This window comes from Eleutherodactylus coqui, chromosome 7 (assembly GCF_035609145.1).
Source record: "Eleutherodactylus coqui strain aEleCoq1 chromosome 7, aEleCoq1.hap1, whole genome shotgun sequence".
Classification (NCBI taxonomy): Eukaryota; Metazoa; Chordata; class Amphibia; order Anura; family Eleutherodactylidae; genus Eleutherodactylus; species Eleutherodactylus coqui.
The window spans coordinates 57,676,236-57,701,552 of NC_089843.1; the positions used below are offsets into that span (position 1 = coordinate 57,676,236).

Below are 25,317 nucleotides of genomic sequence, written 5' to 3' on the forward strand. Positions count from 1 at the left end.
AAAAATCATTTTGCATCCTCAAAAATTCTGGAAAACCATGCTATGTCTTATTTTCAGGTTATGTCTTATTTTCAGGGAAACAGGGTAGTAGTTATTCGTTGTTGTATTAGAAATAGCAGAGTTATTAGTGAGCAAAATATAAGGATGTAAACTTTGAAAAACTCTATAGATTTACCGAGCTTCCTCTGTGACAAGCGTGCTGGTGGTGATCTCTGTCAGGTTCTTATTTAGTGTTACATTGTCCTTTAACCATAAGATTTTGGGGGATGGATAGCCATGAACATCTATTGAGAAACTTTTCACTTCATGAAGGTTGGCATATTCCAATAATCCAAAATTAGGGCTCAGGTTTATAAACCCTTTATCTGGAATTCAAGAAAATAATCAATGTTAGGTTAGTTACAATATCCAGGACCACAAATCAGAATTGATGCAGAAGAAGACTTCACATTCAATAAAATGCTTCTTTCTACATCCAAATTAAGCGGATCATGCCAATTGCAGGCTAGTCTAAATGTACGACATACCAAAGATAGAAGTAGAATTTATCTGTGATCAAAATTGATGGTCCACACTTATAATTTTCGCTGGCATTGCTAATTTGTAAATGTTTCCCATCCAATGTGTATATTTACAATATATATATATAATGCTACTACTTGTGTTCAAGGATTATGAAACCCAGTGGATAGCAACATTATCAGAGACATAAGATTTTTGCATTTTTTCTGTGGATCAGTTTCATTGTGAATCCACATTAGAATGGGAAAATCCAGTGATCTGAGCAACTTCCAATGAAGGCTGGTCATCAGTGCTAGACTAGCCAGGGGCAGGATTTCATACATTGTACAGTGTTGTGGGGTTCTCTTGTACAATGGTGTGGAATATATTGTGAATCGAGGAAAAACACCCAGAGAAAAAAAGATTCTATGGCTGGAAACAAGTTCTCAACAAAAGGGGTCAAAGGAGGGTGTCAGGAATTGTTCTGATGAACAGGCAGTGCACAGTTAAGCAAAGCGCACCCAAATACAACACTGGGGCTTCAACTATTGTGTCCGAACACACAAATCATTATTCATTAGCATGGATGTGCTATAACAGCAGGTGATTAGTTCCAGCGCCATTACAAGAAAAACAGAAAGGTGAGACTCCAGCGGGCAAAAGAGCACAAAAATTGTATCACTGAGCAGTAGGAAAGAATTGCCTGGTCAGATGAATTCATATTTCTGTAGCACCGTGCGGATAGGAGATCAGAATTTGGTGCAAGCGGCATGAATTGATGACCCCTTTCTGCCAGCTGTTCAGAACACATCAGAATCTCCATCTAATTTGCGGTAACTACAAGGAGCTTCCTGTCCGCATGCGCCGATATTACTGAAGAATGATTACAACATCTAGTGGACTCTATGGCGTTATGAATTGCTGCAGTTCCAAAGGCCAAAGGGAGTCCAACGTGTTACTAGATAGGGTCTCTAGTAGAGATGAGCGAGCATACTGGGCCACGCCCCTTTTTCGCCCGAGTACCGCGATTTTCGAGTACTTCTGTACTCGGGCGAAAAGATTCGGGGGTCGCCGTGGGTGAGTGGGGGGTTGCAGCGGGGAGTGGGGGGGAGAGGGAGAGAGAGAGGGCTCCCCCCTGTCCACCGCTGCTACCCCCCGCGCCGCCACGCCTCCCCCGCCCCCGGCGCCCCCCGAATCTTTTCACCCGAGTACTGAAGTACTCGAAAATCGCGGTGCTCGATCGAGTAATTACTCGAAACGAGTACGTTCGCTCATCTCTAGTCTCTAGTGAAATGGCCAATCAGTGTACTAATGAAAATATCCATCAGATATTTGTAGAGATTTTTCACCCAGATGATCATTAGTCTGAAAATTGCTAAATGTACAGCATATATTATAGATTCTCAAGATCATTATCTCCCCCATACATACCATGAACCGTCATGTTGATCTTTTTCACTTCGGTAACATCATCTATGGCACTGGTGACCACACACTCGTATTCCCCAGAATCCATGACTGTTGCATTCGGTATAGTAAGTGTGTATTCCAGCCTCACCTGAGGAACCTTGGTTTCGTCAACCTTCATGATACCGACTCTTCTCTGCAAGCACAGGAAACATTTACTCTTTTACAACGTATCTTTATAGGGGTTGGAGTTTTGATTTTTCTAGAGCTCCAAATAAGCTTCTTCCCTTTTACACAGTCGTAACATGACTAAATTATGAGATTCTGTCTGCCAGCCGTCACCACTAGGAGGAGCTCACTGTCTATGGATATCTACAGCTAGTACTGAACTAATGGAAGCATTAAAAATGTTTCTGCAATGAGCACCCACTAGTGGTGGCTGCAGAAAAACACTATAACCGTGTATTAAGAAGCAGAATCAAAGACTCCCCTAATATTTGCTCAGGACTTACCTGCTGCCCTGGATAATTCCATTGCAGGTTAACAACCTCATTTTCTAGGACAATGCAGTAAACAGTGATGGTTTCTCCAGATCTGAAAACGGTCTTTGATGCCTGCATCTCCACACTGATGTTTTTATTTGCTGCAAGAAACCAAAGACAGCGTTATAAAACAGCATTAGCCCCAGCCCACGTGATCCACATGCTGGCAGATGGTCAGTGTTATTCTGGCACTGGGCACCAACATCAGCACTTCTCTGCTAGTGTGTAGATGGATTGGTCCCCTAGGAGGCGTGTGTCCCAGCCGGCCAATTAGCACTTGTCTGTATACATTTATTCCGGCTCCTCCTTACTGAGGACGCCACTTATACTTCTAGTTTGAAGGTGTTTTTGGTCAAGTCATTGGCTCATGTCCTGTCTCACATATCGGATAAGTGTTTTTGGTGTTTTTATTATCTGGGGTCTTGCAGCATGTCTCTCATGACTATTGTTTATGTGACATCAACTTCGCACATATTGTTATTCATTGTAGCTACCTATTTCCAACTAGAGAGAGTAAAGGTCCCTCGGTTTCCTGATATAGGGTCGCTCTCATCAGGGTGAGTGCTCTGCTTTTAGGTAAGGTCTCCTCGCATCATTAGATTAGGGTAAAATTTCCCATTTTCCCACTTTTTGGTTTTGTTATTAATATACTGTGTTCGCCTTGTTAGTATATTATGTGTATATCCGTCCATTCAGGACAATAAATTTTGTCCGACCTGTTTTGCATCCAGCTTGGACGTAGCATTTCCTTCCCTGTCTCATTACTTAGAGATATTTAGACAAAAGTTTGAGAAGTTTTTTCCTATTATAATAAGTGATGATAAGAGGGGTCATAAATACAGGAATGAGAGACCTTAGAGATTGCTTTCACAAGTGGTGGATTTTGATGAGGATCCACAACAGATCCACACTTTCCATTGAAGGTGTTGAGTTTGCTGCAGATCCGTTGCAAAATCCATGTCACATGGGTGCAGATTTTGGTGTGGCTTTTTCAGCTGTGGAAAATCCGTGCCAAATCCACTACATATGAACACACCCTAAGCCTCAGTCAGACAGGCGTTTTTTCGCGCGATTTGCGGATCGCATGACAGATGCGCATCCGCAAATCGCGTAGCCGGAGCCGATGATTCGCTGAAAAATCTGCAGCTAGCAGCGTTTTTGGTGAAACGGCCCAGCGCTGCCCGCTATCCTCTGCCACAGCTGTGGCAGAGGAGAACGATGTTCGCCCATTGAATTCAATGGAGCCAGCAATACAGCCGGCTCCATTGAAAGCAATGGGCTGCCGGCGATCGCGTGATGAATTTTCGGGAAGGGCTTAAAAATATAAGCCCTTCCCTGAAAACCATCCTAAAATGTGTAAAAAAAAAAAAAAAGTATACTCACCTTTTCCCTGCAGACGGAGTTCAGCCGCGTCCTGCCGGCAGTTCTCCTGAACTGCTCTGTGTAGTATTCAGCAGGCGGGGATTTAAAATCCTCGCCTGCTGAATGGGCTGCCTCTGATTGGTTACAGCTCTCACCAATCAGAGGCAGCTCTCACTCACCCATTCATGAATTCATGAATGGGTGAGTGAGTGCTGCTTCTGATTGGCTGAGCGCAGGGACCAATCAGAGGCAGCTCTCAGCTATTGAATGACAAAACACCCATCTGACTGAGGCCTAAGGCTTCTTTCACACTCACATTTTTATCTCCATTACTCGGCTCTATTACAGGAGTCAAACAATGAGGATAGCGGAACAGCTGAATCCAGTAGATGCTGAATCCAAATGGCACTGGACAGACCCCATTGTCTACAATCAGGCTATCTGGTCCATTGCACTTTTGGCATGCCAGCTGGCATTTTCCCAGATAAAGCTATATACTGATCTGTATTTTACAGTCAGTATGAACTAAGTTGAGGCACAAAGGAAAAGTAGACACTTTGCCCATAGAAACTATTTTGATACATTATTTATATTGTATTTTTTATGTGTATATACTGTAACAATAAATTGGTTTCTAGTATAGAAACTCATTGACTTTTTGTTTGTATGCTTTATAGATGGGCCCAGTTAGGTTACGGTTCCTCTGAACAGACCTTATAATTATAGCCCATACAACTGCAGTCTACTAAGATCATTGTCAGAGATGCTGAAGAAACGTGGACAATGTATCTATAGTTTGTCTATGGTTTACTTGCAGGCGATGAATGTACCTTTCCAAGTTTGCACTATGAAGTCGTCCGTTTTGAAGAGCACGCCATTGACAGTTGCCTCACAGACATAAGAACCGGATGGGAAGATCCCGAGAAAGCCTTGCTTGCTATCATAGAGAGCATTTACAATCTTCCTTTCCTCTTTGTTCGTTAAAGTCACATGGACGTTGGGATCAGTGACCCGGCATGCTATGGTGGCAATTTCATCTTCAGTTACTAGGATGATGTGGTCAAACATGACAGATCGGACAAAGGGCACTGCGGGATCTGTAAGAGAACAGGCCAATTGCTTGTCAATACATACATGGGCTACTTTCATTCATTTTATGGATGTTTTTCTTCCTTTTTGGGACTAAACCAACCTGGAACATAAATATAAACTTCTGAGCCTTTGATATCGTTGTCTTCGGTCTGGACATCATTATAATAACAGGTATAGGCTCCAGTATGGTGGGCAGTGGCATTCTTCACTATTAACACAGACACAAATAAGCCACTGTTGTTTTCTTCACTGCGGATGGTGACGTTGTTATCTTCATCTTCCGAACTAGGGAAGTCCCAGTTCAGCTCATTATCCCCAGTGCATCTTATGGAAAAGGAGTCATGCAACCGTATGACTGTTTGGTTAGTTGATAGTGAGATTACAGGTAAGGGAAGTTGACCACAGATAAGCCACGGACCTAAAATACAGCATGAGAAATAGTAAGTTTAACTACACTTTCAACAAACGTTTGCATAAATCAGCAGTACAGGGGAATTTAAGAGACTTTCTAATAAATATTTTTAGACAAAGATGCTTCCTTTTCCACTTATCAGACTTCATTCCTCTTCCTCCTTAAACTCTTTACACACTCTGTTAAAATGCATTTTGGTAGACAGCTCATTGAGGGATCAGATTACATGCTGCCCATAAAGGTCTATGGAGAAGAGAGGGGGATGAGTTAGAAGAAGCCAAATAAGAGAGAAGCAGAAAGATATACACAGAGACGCTACTGTGGCTAATAGTAAGCGTTTTACAGGCTCATGGCCACTGGAATCACATCTACACTGCCCAGTACTGCTGTAAAATGTCTTCCATGCAGTCGGTGGTACTGTTGCTTCTTTGTGTGTGAGAAATAGTGATAAGGGAGCTGGATCTCCTCTTCTCTTACATGTTACACCTCATGTAAGGTATCACAAAGAGATAGTAAATGGTAAACCTGGTGGTTGTCTTGTATCTGACTAATTAAAAGTCTTCAAGCACATTAGACTATAGTTATCCGGACCACCTGCCGATTTTGGCGTGACTGGACCACTCTCTGATGTGCATGGGGGCCTCCCAACTTTTCCTCAACATATTAGATGTCAGTGGAAAGAAGTATCAGGTATGCTGAATTTACACACCCAACCCTTTTGTCCCTCCTGGAGATAGGCCAGTACTGGAACTGTCTGGCTGCGAATATCTCCATTGTCTCCAACTAAAACAAATCAAGGGTTCATCTGCGCAGGAGTTGGGAGTGATAACTGTTGGCCGTATGAGCATTAGGCTGTTGCAGGTGTGTAGGCATCTTTAGGTTCAAACTAGATGCTGTGAACATAGAGATAACAATACAAACACACTTAAACTTACCAATAATTAGGACACATCCCAGTATGAGGGACGTCCTTGTGGCCGGTGCCATGATTGTTGAAAACTGCAATAAATGAAGAGAGGGTGATAAATACATGTGATCAATTTAACATTCATATTCACGGCAAATTACCATATCTATCTATCTATCTATCTATCTATCCATCTATCTATGGATAGATAGATAGATAGATAGATAGATATACAGGAGCTTGACAAAAAATATGGAAACCCCTGATCGATGGAGCCTTGTTGCTCGGACAGATGTTCACTTCTGCTCCGTAGCAGCGTCGTATTACCTCCACTAACAATCAGTTTCTACATGTCTTACTGATATAGTTAAAATTTACTGGTAGTATTGTAAAATATGACTTATAATCCCATGTAACTTAAGGCATGCATTCTGTATGGTATTTCCATATTTTTATCCACCCCCTGAAAATATATATATGAATATATATATATATATATATATATATATATACACACACACACACATAGACCTGTCCTCCAAGGCTTACAATCTTTTACATGGAATGATGGAAAATACTGTACATCGGAAAATTAACTGTACTGCCCGGCACCCCCCTCTCCCCCCCCATGCAGATACACACAGTTCCATAATAAATACAATCAGAATATCACTGTCTCCTGCCACAATGTTTAGATGTATAGGCTTTGCATTCCCTGGCAAATTCTGTGATTTCTGAAATTACTAACGTTTATTGATTATTTCACATGCAACTGAATCACCTTCAACAAACAACTGTGACCAATGTCATAAAAAATGCTAATAGAAAGATGGAACATTGCCTCTGTAGCGCCATCTGTTAGAAGGTAACATTCCTGCAAGTCACTGTCAGATCTTTTAACAAGCCTTGTAACAATGACTGGGAAAATAAGCCAAAAGCAGAGTCTTCTCCAGAAGGAAAAGATAACCATGTACAGACAGCTGTTTCAGGGTATTTGCCCTTCATCAGTGTACAGTAGGTTTCTGGCTTGGCTAGTGAAATGCCTATAGATGAGAGTCAGGAAGGGTATGGTTTCTCCTTAGGGAAGAGTACGTGGAAGCTGTGAGGAGACTCATAAGGCCATCCATGATCCTATGGGAAATATGTCTGGGAAAACAGTATGTCTGTACATGGTTATCTTTTCCTTCTGCAGAAGACTCTGACTTTGGCTTATATTTCCAGTCATTGTTACAGGGCTTATTAAAAGCTCTGATATTGACTTACAGGAATACTGCCTTCTAATCTTTCTAATAGGTGGCATGTAGATGGATTATTCCATCTTCCAATTTGCATATTTCCCAGAGGAGCATGCACGGCCTTAGAAGTCACCTCACACCTACTTGATACTAGACGTCACCTCACACCAACTATACCCTTTCATACCAATGTCATGTAATGCCAACAAATATAGTCAGGGGGTCTCTCTCTTCTACAGGTATCAAGAACAAATTTACAGATATAGGAAAGTTTAACTTGTCCTTAAATACACAGATGCAACAAACTATGTCAAGTTAAGGTTTGCAACATTGGTCTTTGTCTGTTTCTTAAATGTGTTGTCCCATGAAGACACCTGGGGTGCCAGGATGTCATAGAGGTCAGTCCACTTCTCTGAACCCCCTTTGTATTAGTCAAAGTATAAAGTTGCTAACAAAAAGTAGTTCTTTCTCAGGTGTGTGCAGCCTGTCCACGTCTTACATGGTCAGTCATTCGTGTAATGTAATGCTACATCTTCTCTGCAGTGGCTACTGGAATTTTTTTGCTGAAGTACCCTGAAACCAAACCTGCAGCATTTTCTCTGCTTGTCATGAGCAAGTGATCAAGTGATGAGAGACAGCATTATAGTAATTGTGCCTGCTCACCATCTCTTCTCACATCAGGGAAGACACTGGAGTTTCAGAAGCAGCCGGTCACAATACCAGGGATCACTCCACATACCCAGAGGAGCAGACAGTGAGGCAAGTCTTAGCATGTGTGACCATGTACAAGATTGAGCATGTGAAATGATGGACAAGACTGAGCATGTGTAATCATGGTCAAGACTGAGCATGTGTAATCATGGACAAGACTGAGCATATGTGACCATGTAGAAGACTAAACATGTGTAATCATAGACAAAACTGAGCATGTGTGACCATTTACAAGACTGAGCATGTGTGACCATGTACAAAACTGAGCATGTGTAATCATGGTCAAGACTGAGCATGTGTAATCATGGACAAGACTGAGCATGTGTAATCATGTACAAGACTGAGCATGTGTGACCATGTACAAGACTGAGCATGTGTGACCATGGACAAGACTGAGCATGTGTGACCATGTACAAGACTGAGCATGTGTAATCATGGACAAGACTGAGCATGTGTGACCATGTACAAGACTGAGCATGTATGACCATGGACAAGACTGAGCATGTATGACCATGTACAAGACTGAGCATGTGTGACCATTTACAAGACTGAGCATGTGTGACCATTTACAAGACTGAGCATGTGTCATCATTTTGGAAGAAGTACTGAGGTGGACACAGAATAGAAACAGCAGGGGGCACTATCCTAACATTAGTCCTGGAATACCTGGAGATATAAACAGCATGTGGTGCTATTTTAACATTAGTCCTTAAATATTAACCTTATTTAATAAGTTTATATGAACTGTATTTAACTATAATCAATATTCTTCATGGGACATTCCCTTTAGTTTAGGCATATATTCTCTTAAAGAATCCTTTTACATGGAACATTGTGCTCCCGATGACAGGCGCCGAGCAATGAGATTGCGCACATAGTATTCCCTATGGTGGCCCGTAGTAATAGTGACCACTATAGTGGCCCCAGTAGTAATAGTGACCCCTATAGTGGCCCCAGTAGTAATAGTGCCTCTCATAGTGGCTCCAGTAGTAATAATGACCTCCTTACTGTCCTCCGGCTGAGCAGCATCCCTACAGCCATTCTACTCACCCAACCTACAGCTCTGGTCCGGCGCCGTCAATGCAGTCCATGACAGCTGACGTCTCCTCTCGGCGCCTGCGCTGCGTACAGCACGGAGCATGCAGATGCCGGGGCAGAGAGGACAGTAATCAGACTTTACTGCCAGCGCCGGACCGGAGCTGCAGACTGGGTGAGTGGAATGCTGCATTGGTTTGCTGCAAGGCTGGGAGCCACATAAAATGAGGTGGCACGCTGGGTTCAGCCTGCAGGTCTTGTGTTTGACACATGTACTAATAGAGTATCATCATCATACGGAAGAATGTCTTGCTGCTACCAACGATTTTCTGTGCCGCATAAAAGATGTGAACGGCGGCATATTCAGGCGCAATGTTTTTTGGGCAACCAAATGTTTGTGCCCATACAAAAGGTCCTTAAGGGGATGGAGGAACAGACTTTGCAATATAATGGCTGTGCTATGTTCACTAGGTCATTAAAGGTTTGCATTAGTGCTGAGGAGAGTACTTAAAAGTTTACTTGCCGGGGTCATCGCCCTTTATTTAATGACTGAGCAATGATTTATATTAACTTCCATGGACATGATGAGCGTGACTACAGGACGTGGCTAACAAGACTGTATGCATGTAAAGTACTGCTAAAAGGATGAAAGGTCTGATATTTATTAGCACAAGCAGGGGGTCGGCACTGCACTGTCATTCACATGGGGGGTCCCTGTCCTGGAAGAATCATTATGGCTTTCTGCTGGCAGGGAGGCTGATGGTAGAATAAACCTAACAATAGTGTGACTCAAAAAGCAGATTGTGGAGCTGCGTATGGAGTCGGGTCCACAATCATCTTCAAGGGGCCAAGGGAAGTTTTCTATTTAATGTACGTACTTATAAGATGCCCGGAAAAAAAGAGATGTACAAACTGCACAATATGGTCGGTCAAGTAGCGCACCTTCATGCAAGGAGAGTGTAGAGACCAGTACATTAACACATGTTGCAAGTCTAGCGCCTCAGATAGTCTAGGGAGTTCCTTTGGGAATGAGGGCTCTGGTCAATTACTCAGTTTGCCCCCCCAACATTGGCTATGCATTAGATACCGATACAACAGCCGCTGTCCATATCTCATGCACTCACACAATGGAGTCACCTGGTATCCCACAGAAAACCCATATGAACTCCATGCAGCTCTAACCATTACCCAAAGGGGTATTCCGGGACTTTACTATGGATGACTTATCCTCAGGATATGTTATCAATAGTCGATCAATGGGATCGGCCGCTCGGAATCCCTGATGATCAGTTGCTACCGGCTCCGCTGTCATTATGGAAAAAGCCAGAAACAGACAGCTGGTATTATATTGAATTCAATGGGAGCTGTGCCTGCATTACCAAACCGGGCCACCGCACTATGGACGGAGCTGCCTGCTTCTAGTTCTGTCCAACGAACAGCTGATTGACGGAGATCTTGAGCGGCGAAAGCCCAACGATCAACTGCTGATGAACTATCCTGAGGGTAAGTCATCAAAAGTAAAGTCCCTGAAAACCCCTTTAAGCCCCTATGACACATGCTACCCTATATCACAGCAAGTAAAACCAGCCTAAAACAGCATAGAAAGAAAACCTAGGGTTAAAAACCACATTGAGGAATTGTGAGTAGTAAGACTATTAGTAATTGCAGCCATGGGGTAAAGTAATCTCTTGTGCTTCAAAGAAACCCCATGCTAGTCTGTCTCTCTTTTATCACATTTTGCCCTTTTGCTTCTGTATGAATCACATCTGGATTGTTCTTATCAACAAAGCGAAATCCCTTATCTATAACCGCCTACCGCCTGCGCACCATCCGACAGATAAAAGATAATTACAGTTGTGTAATAGCATAGAAATACAAGCGCTAAACTGCTGGATTGCCCTTCTTCCTTATGGCAATGTATCATCAGTTGTATCGCTTTGGCCACCTTCTCCTGCCTTCTTGCATACTCTATACCTCTCCTAGTTCTGCACTCACCATATAGAACGCAGTTATATTGTGTTTTGCACACATTTTCACACCACATTAGTTTAGTCAGTAAATGTAATAACCTTATGATAATAATCTTTATTTGTCAAGATTTCTTTACTTCAAATGTATTGAAAAATAGTGATGAGTAAACTTTTGAAAAGTTCGGATTGAGCAATTTGCTGAACTTTTGCAAAAAGTTTAGTTTGAAATTAGTTAGAAGCAAACCAGAAGTTCACCAAAACCCCTAAAACTGCTGTATATCACTATCTAAATCTCCCGGGGGGACGGGGGGAGGAGGATCCTGGCTGCACACTGACACAGTGTGCGCCGGGATCAGCGTTGCTACTTGTAGTAGCGCTGGTTAGTGAATACCAGCAGGGGAGCCGCGGCCCCTGCTAGTATTCACTAACGGAGTGAACGGCCGACAACAGCCGCGTGTCAGCGACTATGGCCACGCGTGTCAGTGCTGACACGCATGTCATAGGTTCGCCATCACGGATCTAAGAGGTCCTGTATAACACTCTGAGAGGGCTTGTATGGCCCTTAGAAAGTGAGATACAGCAGTGTTTAGGACTAGTGTTGAGTGAACTGAACCAGTAGAACCCTGTTTTGGGTAGAACTTTGCTAAAAGCTCGGATTGGTTTCTACTGGTTTAGTTCGCTAAACGCTATTGAAAAACCCAACTACTACTGCGCTTTCAATACAATGAAATTAAACCCCCATTAATATTGAGCTGTATACATTTTTTTACAATGGAAGTCAATGGCATACGTGTGTAACTGTATCACATAATCTTCATATGTGATGTGAACCTGTTAGGAACCTTTCATATGGGCAGAATTAGCCTGCAAGATGGACCACAACATGTGGTAAATTCTACCTGCGGATTTTTATGCAGAATTGAAAATAGCTTAAAGGGATTGTCCAGTTGTAAACTTTTGATGGCCTACCCACAGGACAGATTGTCAATAGTAGATTGGCTGGAGTCCATCATTCGAGACTCCCACTCATAAGCTGTTCAATCATACACTGGGCTGATTTTTCTGCAGGAAGCAGATAGCTCTGTACTCACTGCAGTGGCCAGGTTTGGTATTGCAGGCCAAGTTTCCATTACAATGAATGAGAACTTGGCCTGCAATACCAAGTGTGGTCAATGCAGTAAGAACAGAGTATTTGCTTCCTGCAAAAATCAGCTCAGTGTAGAAGCACACCAGCCTCACAAACAGCTGATTAGTGGAGGTCCTGGGTGGCAGACCCTGCAGATTTACTATTGATGGCCATCAATAGCTCCGTGTTTTGTGATGTGTTTTGGGAGAATAATAATTCTGTCTGTGTGAAAGGTTCCTTACACATTTCCATATGATGGTGCTAATTCTAGATCCACAATGCCACAAGTGGAGGTGACAATGGAGATATTCTAGAGTAAGTTATGTTTCTACATTACAGCAAATAAACGTTTGCATCATCTTATCCCCAAATTCGTTATTTTTACTTTTCAGAATTTCTGAAAAAAACACAACATGCAAAATATACGCAATGTATAATGTCCACGGTGCTGTACAAAACATTTTTAGTCTAAATAAAAAGTCCTTAAATTAACAATGATGAGATAACCCAGTATAATATATACTGAAAAAATTTTAAAACCCGGACTAAGACCATTTGTAGGAAAAAATAGGATTGTTTTTCTACAACACACTGATATGAACCAATTGTGACTGCAGCTATACTCATAACCACCACTGGGGGTCACTGTTACCCACATTTTAAATACAGATGTTCTAAAGCGCTGATTACCAGTGTCTCTCCCGGGTGCCACAGCTACAAGCATCAGGACCCAGTGCCAACTGCAGCTACTGCTTACTGAATTGCATTGTTTCTGAAGCTATTAAGTTGTACCACTTGTCAAATACAATACCACATGAGTAAAATGAAATCATTCACTATTGTAACAAAGTAATTCAATTATGAAGCAAACAATACAAGCTGAAATATTATTAAAGGTAAAGTCCCCTGGTGCAAGCACCGAGTCATGACTGACTCCTTGGGTGGTGTGTGACGTTTTCTTGGCAGACTGTTTTTGCGGGGCGGTTTGCCATTGCCTTCCCTAGCCATAGTTACTTGGAAGGATGGAAGGCTGAGTCAACCTTGAGCTGGCTACCTGAACCAAGCGGGGATTGACAAAAGGAGAAAGGAAAGGACTGAGTGAATGACAGAGAGAGGGAGGAAGGAAGGAAGGAAGAAAGGAAGAAAGAAAGGAAGAAAGGAAGGAAGGAAGGAAGAAAGGAAGAAAGAAAGGAAGAAAGAAAGAAAGAAAGAAAGAAAGAAAGAAAGGAAGGAAGGAAGGAAGGAAGGAAGGAAGGAAGAAAGGAAGAAAGGAAGGAAGAAAGGAAGAAAGGAAGAAAGGAAGAAAGGAAGGAAGAAAGGAAGAAATGAAGGAAGAAAGGAAGAAAGGAAGGAAGGAAGGTAGGAAGGAAGGAAGGAAGAAAGGAAGGAAGGAAGGAAGGAAGGAAGGGAAGGAAGGTTCGAGAGATTGACAGAAGGAGAAAGGAAGGAAGGAAGGAATGAAGTGAAGGAAGAAAGGAAGGAAGAAAGGAAGGAAGAAAGGAAGTGAAGGAAGGTTCAAGAGATTGACAGAAGGAGAAAGGAAAGGAAAGGATTGATTGAATGAATGACAGAGAGAGGGAGAAAGGAAGGAAGGTTGGTTCGAGAGATTGACAGGGAGAAAGGAAAGGATTTAGTGAATGACAGAGAGGAAGGAAGGAAAGAGAGAAAGAGAAAGAGAAAGAGAGAAAGAAAGAAAGAAAGAAAGAGAGAAAGAAAGAAAGAGAGAGAGAGAAAGAAAGAAAGAAAAAGACAGATGATTGTAATATGAGATGCAACACACATTGAGACTTGGTGCACACTGGCATTGTTTCTTTTTTTTTGACTGACTGACTGATGGACCTTGTAGTCGCTGTACACATCTGTGTTTGGAGTTTCCATTCTTCCATTACATCATAGGGACAAAAAACAGAACGAAATGTTGCTTTTAGTGGAGTTTAGGGCTCCCGGTTCGTGCCTGTTCCACCACCGCTTCCATTTCTTCTCATGGAAATAATAGCAGTCTGCTGCACAATTGTCCAAAAATAGGGCAGATGTGATGGAAAGTCGCCGTAGGATTTCTTTTTACATTGTTTTCAAAGGAGAATGGATGGAAATAAAAAGCCTTCCATTCGTAACTCTTATTTGTTCGATGTAACGGATCTGTTTATCTTCTGGAAACTAGAAAAAAAGATTTACATTAAAAACAGATCTGCTAAAATCGGATGGCAGATGGATCCAAACGGAGGATTCTGCTTGGACGATCCAGCTACATGATCTGCGAAAAAAATGTATCCGTTTGTCATCCGTCTTTTAATCCGTTCATGGGATTGTAGACAGATGTATTAAAAACAGAAACCCGAACGCAGATGCGACCGCGCTTCAGGCTACATTCACATCAGCAGTCTTTTATTAACGGATCTGAAAACAAAAACAGGAATGTCAAACTGAAGAGAAGAGATCCCTAAAGAAGGCTAATTAGTTTGCATCAACTGTTTGCATCAATTAGACATCTGTCATGATCAGGTTTAATGGATCTGTTTTGGTTTGTTTGAAGCGCAGCTCCGGTTTATAACGGCACATGCGCATTTGTATTAAGTGGATCCGTTCTATAGAAGCATAAACAGGTACAAACGGAAGAGCGTGCATTTATGTCCGTCCTCCATTGACAGCAAAGTTTAAGAAAAAGACTGAAAGCTTCATTCTGCTTAGTTTCCACTATGTTGGATAGAAAAAAGTCCGGCAGTTCAGTCTTTTTTCCATCAAAAAGATGAAAACCAAGAGGAATAGAGACGAGCTATGAAGAAAAAAGACCCATTCAAATGAATAGGACTTCTACAGGATACGTTTTTTTCCTTTTTTTCTGCTCTTAGGTTGGAACAGAAAAATGGAAAACTGAAGTCTGTGTATCCAGCCTTGGTGGAGGATTGAAAAACAGACACTGTTCTTCATTTATCATCAATGTTTCAATTCAGAATATGATAGATATTAAATATTGTTGCAGTTTTAAGGGACTTGCAAGCCATTATTTTCACCCCCAGAAGACAATCTAACCAGAAGGATGTATCACATAGCGCATGCTCTGCTCATACCATATTTGAGCTCTACATCTATGCATATATAGTTTTATATGTCCGCCATTCACTCCCACTTCCAAAAAAACCCTGCACAAATATGTAATTTTGCATAGAGTTTTATTAAAGATCACAATGAACTCTACTTTTCATTAGAGGTGAGGCAAGAATATACTGCAGATAGCAGACAGATGAATGCCAAACCAACACTCATCCAGTATGACTGTCTTGTGGCAACCAAAAGGCACTTATAGAGCATTTCCAGCATATATGGCAAGCATAGAGCCCACAAGTGATGTTAGCGTAACTTCATCTCTGTTGCAGATATTTCGGCCACATTGTCCCATTCATTTAGATAGGTCTTGTGAAAAGGCACGTGCTTGCCGCCAAAACAACCCCATTCAGATAAATGGAACCGATTTTCAATTGCAAAGACGTCATCAATATACCTGCCATATATGAAAAGCACACTCATACAATTCTGACCAAACTGTATATAGCGGCATTAGAAATGAGCTCTATATATAAAGAATACTGATTAAAGAATTGATCCAAACTGATATTTATATACTTGTTCTCTACTCCAGTTTGATTAGGTGTACAAAAAAAAACACAACAGCAAAACTATCAGCATGAACCCAACTTTACACATCGAATGGCTGTACTCACTTAATTTATGAGCACTATGGAAAAATAGACTATTTGACCCCAAATCAGAACCTTAACTAGTCACCTGGGAGCTGCCAAGTCTAAAGACACTACAAAATAAATGGATTGAGCAGAGACGGTGAAGAACTGGACATTGTTCTGCTTGAAGCTTCTTCCAGCTGAGAAAACACGAGGAAGCAGGATTTATTTTCCAGGTGCCTTTTTTTATCAATAGCCTGGTATGAACTGGAGTCCGAATGCTCCTAATATATTCAATAAAGCTGCCTGATGTAGGAAATATTTGTAGCACATATTATTACTCCTGGCATTTTCTGGAAAAATTCTGTCATTTTTGTAGCATGTTTATTGAGATTTTTCCTCTTTTTGAAAAAAATTGCGGCAACTAGATATGATCTAGAAATCAATAGGTAAATATAAACAATGCATTTCTGTAGTATTTTTCTCACCTTTTGTGAATTTTTTGGAATCATGTTTGTTTTTTATCAAAACACTGTATGCTCTAGGTGTTACTTTTAAGGCATTTTTCATAGATTTCTCTATAGAAAATAAAAAAAATGTATGAATAAGAAAAAGCCACCAGGAAAAACTTTTTTTTACAAACCTAAAAAACTGCCAGAAAAAAAATATTTGCAAAGGAATCCTAAGTGTGCGTTATCCCGCAGCTGATTTTTGCAGTTTTTGGTACAGATCCGCAGCAGATTTCACCCCGTCAATTTAAATTGAATTAGAAGGATGAAATCTGCTGCACCACAATCCGCAGCAAGTCAGCTACATGTGAGCGCACCCATAAAGTAGTTTCATTCACACACATTTTTTTGGAAAAGCACTGCTGCAGTTTTTTGACTCCAAGCCAGAATTGTATTTAGCAGTGTGTTCACACGTGCAGTTTATGTTCAGGTCTTTAAAGCATTTTTTGAAGCCCAAACTAGGTGAAGATCGTAAAAGGGGAGAGAGACAATAACAGACGGATGCAGCTTCTCTTTTTGGATCCACTATTGGATCTATTGCATTAAAAAAAAAACCTGAACAAAAACTTCACGTGTGAACGCACCCTTATAGTTCTCATTCCTTTTGAATCCACTTCTGGCTTTTTTCTGCAAAAGCTGCACAAACATTAGACCTTTTACATACGCACCTAAAGAAGCAGCTTAATCTGCAACTGAAGAGTTCTGCTCCATAGCCCGCAATGTATACATGTAGATCTTGGTGCAGAACTTTCTGCATCTTTAGGTGCATCTTGCAGAAATATTCTGCACATGTAAAAAGTCCCCATCTGCTTAAAAAACTGCGCATAATCACCAATTATCCTTCTTGTTAGTAAAGGTTTAACTTAGTTCAGCAATACCATCAAATACCATATACGAACGAGATAGCCATAGAAAGAACAAATAGGCACCAAAAAAGTACTAATAGCAACTTGGAACTAGTGATTAAAACTTTGCAAATGTTGCTGATACATTGATGCTTGCAAAGACATGTATAAATACATAGAAAAATTGCATATATCATAAAAAATAAATATATATACACAATATGTGTAATATGAATAAACTATATGTAATTTATCCTTCTACAATACAATTAAAACCTTTATATGCTCTAGTAATAGATACAAAAAGAACGTATATAAAGAAACCACCAAAAGACAAATACGACACGGCTCTATCTTATGTGCAAAATGAAGAACAGGGTAATCTTGTAGATATGACAACTTTTAATGACTAACAAAAAAGAATGATGTTACAGCAAGCTTTCAGAACTACTCAGGTTTCTTCATCAGACTCATAGAAGGACATACCTCTTCATCCTACTATAAGCCTGATGAAGAAACCTAAGTAGATTTGAAAGCTTGCTGTAACATCACTTCTTTTTATAAGCCATTAAGAGGCATCATATCTACAAGATTACTTTTACTGAGAAAAATCACAAAAGTACCAAACTTTTTCCATTTTACCACATGAAGAACAGGTATGACCACTAGGTGGCAGCATTGCCTTGTGTAAGTTACTAACTTGCAGGGTGTTAAAGTTTGCGCAGAGTTCTCTCCAGGGAACTTTTGTGCTCTGGCTCCAGCGTTATCCACACACATCCGCCAGGCACCACCCTGACTTGTAGCTGTGCCTCCCTTTATCATTGTGTCAGGCTGCCCACACAACTGTTGGGTAATTTGTTTTTTCTTTTTTATTCCATATCAAGAACTACTGTATTTCAGCTTGAGCCAAAATACCCATCACTATCCTTTTGCTTCCATTGTTTGAGTCCCTCAACCAGGTGTGCAAAATAAACGACTTAAACTTGATAATTTAAGCAAATGCAGTAAAAAAAATGTTGAAGATTTTACACCCAATTCTGGTAAATGGGCGATTTCCTGGCACCAACACCTTGTAATATAAACATCATCAATTCCCAACCCCCTTTTCTGGAGTCCACTTATTTAAGCAGAGCCAGTACTAAGTGAATAGAGCCCCCTCCCCCTCTCCAGTGTGGCACATCTGGAAGGAGGGGGAGTAAATTGTACCCTCTCATAATGTTTTCCATACCACAGATCTGGCGTCTGCTTCTATGTTAGTCTGTTGCAATCTCCAGAGCCAACTTTGATGCCATCAATTTGTTTACAGAGCAGACAAAGTGCATGCACCCTATAAAGTGTTAAATTCATTGCCCACTCACGGTTATTATAGTATTGACCAAAGAAATCCTATTTTATGCAGATAGCATCAGCAATATCTGCAATGCATAATCATTTACATGTATAGTATTGTCCCTGGCAGAGGAAAGTCATGAGTAGTGTTGAGCGAACCGGACGAGTAGAACCCCATTTCAGGTTGAACTTTGCTAAAGGTTCAGCCTGGCATGAACCTAAATCGAGCTTTTAGCAGTCCTACCTGAATCCGGGTTCTACTGGTCGGTTCGCTCAACACTGGTCCTGAACACTAGGGTATATAACACTGTCTACGGGCCATACAAGCCCTCTATAATGCTTGCAGAGGTTATACAGGGCTTTTATGGCTCTTAAACAGTTTTAGGGAATTTCGTGAATTTCCAGTTTGCTTCAAACTAATTCAAACCAGACCAAACTTTTTGCAAAAGTTTGGCAAAGTGAACTTTTCAAACGTTTGCTCATCACTAGTCCTGACTAACCTAATTTACTACCATTATCCTACACTATGAATCCTGAAGTGTAAGTGGTTTAAACACAGCATAGTGGCCTCATCCAAAATCTGTCTACCCCTCTTAGCCAACAAGTTAATGGTTCCTCCAGTATCTTGCATTTAGCTATCTTCTCCATTGATAGGTAATCAATGCTCTTTCTTCTAGTTTGCTACCTAGGGTCCCAAATTTGCAAATAATTCTGGTTTAATCCAATCTCTTACAACAAAGAGTCATTAATATCATCATCATCATCATTGATTTGCATCTTATCCCATCATTGTATGCTATCCCCACCCCTAATGTCTGGGCAGAATACACATTCAGATGTAGCAGGGCTTAATTTGGTATTTAACATAGTCCACTTATGATAATGCAGCACTCTGCAATACTAAATGCAACCATAGACAACTTCTGATGATGGAACAATGAGTTGAACCATATAACAACCTATCCGTATAAGGGACAAATGTAGCCATAATAAGATTTGTACAGCCATAATAAGCATGCAGAGCAGAGCAAAGCAGGACAATCTATAGGTCTGGAGTGAGCGGTGTGAAGGGATGCAATGTCTGCTGCTCTCAGAGTCCCTTAACATGTCTCAGCTGCAGACAGATGTTCAATGTCTTGCTGGAACCTTTATATAGAAGGCTCTTAAAATGCTCTTATCTTATCTGTCCCTCTTCTCTGTGAGTAAATGAGTAATGCAATAGACAGGGTAGCTCTAGATTAGCCTGGGAATAGATACAGGTAGCAGAAGTCACCAACAAAACATCCAAAGTCTTTTCTTCCAGAGAAAGTTTTGAAAACAACTTATAACAAAAAGCATTTACTGTTATTACTTCATGGCTAGCCATGAAACACTAAATTCTTGACTTGTGTTGGGCAAACTGAACCCTGTTTCAGGTGGAATTTTGCTAAAAGTTTAGTTCGACACAAACCCGAATCCAGCTTTTAGCAAAGTTCTAACTGAGGGTTCTACTGGTTTGGTTCACTCAACACTAGTCCTGAATACTGGTGCATAACACTATCCATAAAAGTCCTGTATAATACCCTCAGAGTGGTAAACAGGACTTTCATGGCTCTTACACAGTGTTATACACCAATTTTAGGAATTTGGGTGAACGCCTGGTTTTTGCAAAAGTTTAGGGAACTGACAGAACAAAACTTTTCAAAGGTCGCTTTTCTTGACAGAACATTCTGATCTTCCCTTAAAGAACAAAATTCTGGTTCTCCCAACTCTCCAGGAGGCTCTCAGTTCTTGGGGACTTGACATAAAATATTACAGTCAGTTTAGTAATGTTACTTGGATGCTGATCTACAGAAGAAGCATCCAACAATGTTCTGCAAAGCACACAACAGCCAACTTGCCTGGCCCATTTCTATAGGGTTCCTGCCAAACTGAGCACAAATGTGGAAGCCTACTCCATTGGTAGAACTTCCCACAGATCAGCCAGTTCATTACTGGCAGTCATTCCCACCATCTCATAGCATGGATGATCTTCAGGACAAGAGGAGATTACATACAAGGCTTCTCTAGACTAGAGCAAAGGTCTAATAGTGGCAAGAGAGAAAGGAAAAATAGGTAGGGTAGGGGTTCCAGTTGTTTAACACAGTAGCTCTAGTAGGATCGTGTGTAGACCAGTTCATTCCTTTCATGTCCGCTAATTATACATGGCAAGAAGGTGCAAACATATGGTAATGGGAGAACTTAAAGACACAACACCTAAGAGCACAGAGTCAAGTTGTGGAAGCCAAAGAGGGAAAGTTACAACTAATGAATGAATATGGCTCCTCCAGCCTGATGCAGAAACCCAAGTAGTTTTGAAAGTTCGCTGTAACATCATCTCTTTTTGTTAGCCATTAAAAAAGTATCACGTCTTCCAGCCTGATGAAGAGACCTAACTGGTCACAAAAGCTTGCTGTAGCATCATTTCTTTATTAGTAGCCATTAAAAGGTATCAGATCTCCAAGATTACGTTGTTTCTCTTACTGAGAACAATCACATTGACTCCACAGTGTAACATAATGGAATGGTCTTACCTTAGGTCTTAGGTGGAGTTTTTCATTGCACCCCCAAGAACCCCACATTGCTGATTTATCCCCTAAATAGTTGCCGTTCTCCCTGATTCATACAAAAAGAAGTTGGAAACAATCCTCAAATTTCAGGAAAAATAGTTCAATCCAGCTCTGAATTCCAGAAATCCACGTTCCCGAAAACTATGCAGGAAGCCTTTTCTTTACAATGTGGTTGTCATTAGCTGCAAATCGCTTATGCCCCAAAGTAGAATGTGCATGCAAGCCTTAAAGAAGAATCCTCCACAGGACCCCCAGGCAGATGTAGTCCTTCCTGAGACCTTCACCAGTATGAAATCATCTACTTAGCTCCAGCCAAGCAATTGCTCTTTGTACATCCACATAGGAAAAGTAGTTCTTCTTAAGGAGCCTTGTACCGTAGACCTTCAATAGATATCTCCTCAGCATCAACCATCATCCATCCCAAGTAGTAGATCCATCCAAACTTATGCTGCCAAAGGGCTCCTGTTGGACTCTTTCTATCAGGCTATGAGATTAACCTCATGTTTTCAGAACCTCAGAACCGTAATAAACCTATACATGAAGGTGTAGGTGAAGTATAAGGGTCCATACTAAAGCCCCTGTAAGTGATTAGATCATGTACCTATACCTAATGAATGACCACTACATAAAATAAACAGTTTTCATGCAAACTGTCTGATGATATGTGTGCATATGGATAGAAGAGCTACCTTACCTTTTCAGTATATGTTATCTGTCAATATGAAACCTACAGGGCATGAAATAAGTATAATCCAGCGACTCCTGCGGATCACCCTCCTTCTAGATTGCACTGTAATAGACTGGAGCTCAGAGTCTTGTAATTGATCCAGTGCTATAGCCCATCCTTCCAAAAAAACCTAAAACTAATGATCCTGAGAGATGTCAGAAAAGCAAGCCCTCCTCTTCACACTAAAGTCTACTCCCCTTGCAGACTAGCTGACTTTCCTATACACAAACACAACCCCTTGCAAGAGCCTTGCAATAAACAAGCGGCTCTATAGGACTATATGGATGGAGGGGCTTTACCATAAAACAATGGAGGCTGCATTCAGAGGTCACACAAAGAGTTAAAGTAATTAATTACCTTTTGCAGTCTGTGATGATACTTTGCAGCGCAAAATAAAATGAGAATGTAAATAAAAGTACATATTATACACATTCATCACATTATTTATTATAAATCATTAGTTATGAATTTAGATGTTTTTACTATGTTTTTGACTATAAACAACAACATTAAGCACAGCGAGTACAATTCCAAGTTTGAAATTTGAAAGCCAAATCCAACTTTTCTTGTTTTGATAGGCAGGGGGCGCTGTTGCTCCAAAATTCCTAAAATAAACTGCAAGGAGCATAGGGGATAATTGTATCCATGTGTTTTCAAAAATCACTTAAGTTTGGACAAGCGTATTTTAATACATGCTTTTGGATAGAACCTGTAAGCAATAAAATGTCTTAGACCCGAAGTTTTGCTCTGTGTATAATATTACATATAGCGTGTTGTTGCATGCAGATCGTTTGTGTTTTTCCTTTAGTTTTGCTCTGTGCAAAGGTTTGGAATTCATGGAGAACGAGATTCCTCTAAAGATATGTATTAATATGCATTAAAATTGAGAATAATGTTTGCAATATATATGTACACACAAAAACAGCCCCCTAGAAGGAGTTGTCTGAATCGGAAGACTCTGTATGTGATTGTAATGTTAGTAGAAGTATGCTGAGTGATTACAGTGTCAGAGCAAAAGGATAATTTACTGCAGACAATCTTGAAGGGAAGCTCTAGTACCCTGTTGTACCGCCTCTAGCTTAGATACAAGATGTGATATGAGCAGGCATGGAGGCTCTAGTACCATGTTGTACCGCCTCTAGCTTGGATACAAGATGTGATGGGGGGAGGGTGGGGGTGGTCATAGAGGCTCTAGTACCCTGTTGTACTGCCTCTATCTTGGATGCAAGATGTGATGGGGGGGCATAGAGGCTCTAGTACCCTGTTGTACCACCTCTAGCTTGGATACAAGCTGTGATGGGGGGGGGGGGGCATAGAGGCTCTAGTACCCTGTTGTACCGCCTCTAGCTTGGATACAAGATGTGATGGGGGGCATAGAGGCTCTAGAACCCTGTTGTACCACCTCTAGCTTGGATACAAGCTGTGATACGGGCAGGCATGGAGGCTCTAGTACCCTGTTGTACCGCCTCTAGCTTAGATACAAGATGTGAGACGGAAGGAGAACATGGAGGCTCTAGTACCATGTTGTACCGCCTCTAGCTTGGATGTAAGATGTGATGGGGAGGCATAGAGGCTCTAGTACCCTGTTGTACCGCCTCTAGCTTGGATAAAAGATGTGATACGGGAGGGCATGGAGGCTCTAGTACCCTGTTGTACCACCTCTAGCTTGGATACAAGATGTGAGAGGGAAGGGGGTGGGGGCATGGAGGCTCTAGTACCCTGTTGGGCCAACTCTAGCTTGGATACAAGATGTGATACAGGTGGGCATGGAGGCTCTAGTACCATGTTGTACCACCTCTAGCTTGGATACAAGATGTGATGGGGGGAGGGTGGGGGTGGTCATAGAGGCTCTAGTACCCTGTTGTACGACCTCTAGCTTGGATGTAAGATGTGATGGGGAGGCATAGAGGCTCTAGTACCCTGTTGTACCGCCTCTAGCTTGGGTGCAAGATGTGATGGGGGGGGCATAGAGCCTCTAGTACTCTGTTGTACCGCCTCTAGCTTGGATAAAAGATGTGATACGGGAGGGCATGGAGGCTCTAGTACCCTATTGTACCACCTCTAGCTTGGATACAAGATGTGAGAGGGAAGGGGGTGGGGGCATGGAGGCTCTAGTACCCTGTTGGGCCAACTCTAGCTTGGATACAAGATGTGATACAGGCAGGCATGGAGGCATACAGATTCTGTATGATATCCTGCAGCATATCGCTCCACATTTGCTGTAACTGAGCTTTTAGATTGTACCAACTAGTAGCCTCTGGAACTTGGTGTCCCAGCTGGTCCCATACAGGTTCTATTGGTGATAAATCTAGCGACTTGTCAAGCCACAGAAGTGTGCCAATGTTTTGGGGACTCCTGTGACCCCCTTGTGTGTGCGGCCGAGCATTATCCTGCTGGATGCCTCTTGAAAGCCACCATGAGAGGAACACACGTGGCTGCAGGATGTCCTGAACATCTCGCTGAGCTGTCATTGTCCCTCGTACCACTACTAGGGGTGACCAACTGTTGTAGGGTGCCCTCAGCCCGGTCACCTTGTGTGCCCTCACCCATCCACTGGTCCCAACACCTCTTAACAGTCTGGTTAGAACGGCCCAGGTGGGGGGCGATTAGTCGATACGACCATCCAGCTTCTCACATCCCAATAATGCGCCCCTCTCAGACTCTGGTAACGGGGTGAAATCTCTTCTGTGTCGTAGAGGCGTCTAGTGGCCAACAAGCTCTACACAAGCGGAAGAAGAGGTCACTACACACACTTCTCAGGGACCTCTGAGAGCCTCTTATAGGCCAAGGGGGGAAACCACTTTTAGGGCCTGAGGTGATACGTCCACTCATCTAATCACCCCACAACTCTCATCATTTACAGATCTCCTGAGATATAACTGCATGCCAAGTTTTGTAGCAAAACAACTTCTTCTAGGAGCAGATTTTTTTTATATACAAAGAATGTGTATAAATACACATATAAACAAATGTAGCAAAATGTAACCAAACACTGATAACTTGTAACAAGTTATCTTAACCCAAAAGCTATTGAAAACACAAGAAAATGTCCGTGAATATATATATTTATATACAGAACATTTTTGTGATATCCCTTTTATTACCTTCCTAGCTGGCCAGTATATCCAGTATATAGCCTGCAGCTTTCTGCTTACTCTCCACTAATATATCTTCAGCTTGGGTGACTGCAGAGGCCCACTATTGCTTCCATATGCTTCTTCAGGAAATCATTGGAGGCTAATGTATGAGTAGATCTCACTTTGGAATGCTAACAGGATACCGTACTGCTTCTAAACGATGTGCAGGAGCTTTGCTGGTCGTATAAATGGCGCATTACTCTAT

General features: G+C 41.6%; 1 protein-coding gene across 2 annotated transcripts in view; it reads right to left on the reverse strand.

The window, feature by feature from the left end:
* Positions 1 to 22,085, reverse strand: part of PDGFRA (platelet derived growth factor receptor alpha) — a 40,210-nt gene extending 18,125 nt beyond the window's left edge. The window contains exons 1-7 of one of the 2 annotated variants that reach the window (XM_066573075.1): positions 21,943 to 22,085; positions 6,252 to 6,315; positions 5,005 to 5,322; positions 4,643 to 4,909; positions 2,421 to 2,551; positions 1,933 to 2,104; positions 176 to 365 (exon numbers count right to left, since the gene is read on the reverse strand). In XM_066573075.1, coding sequence (XP_066429172.1) covers positions 176 to 365; positions 1,933 to 2,104; positions 2,421 to 2,551; positions 4,643 to 4,909; positions 5,005 to 5,322; positions 6,252 to 6,303 — 1,130 coding nt within the window. In that variant the 5' untranslated portion in view covers positions 6,304 to 6,315; positions 21,943 to 22,085. Of the gene's footprint in view, positions 1 to 175; positions 366 to 1,932; positions 2,105 to 2,420; positions 2,552 to 4,642; positions 4,910 to 5,004; positions 5,323 to 6,251; positions 6,316 to 21,212; positions 21,802 to 21,942 lie in introns of those variants that run through there. The other variant, XM_066573073.1, reaches the window with a different exon arrangement.
* Between the last annotated feature and the right edge of the window lie 3,232 nt (positions 22,086 to 25,317).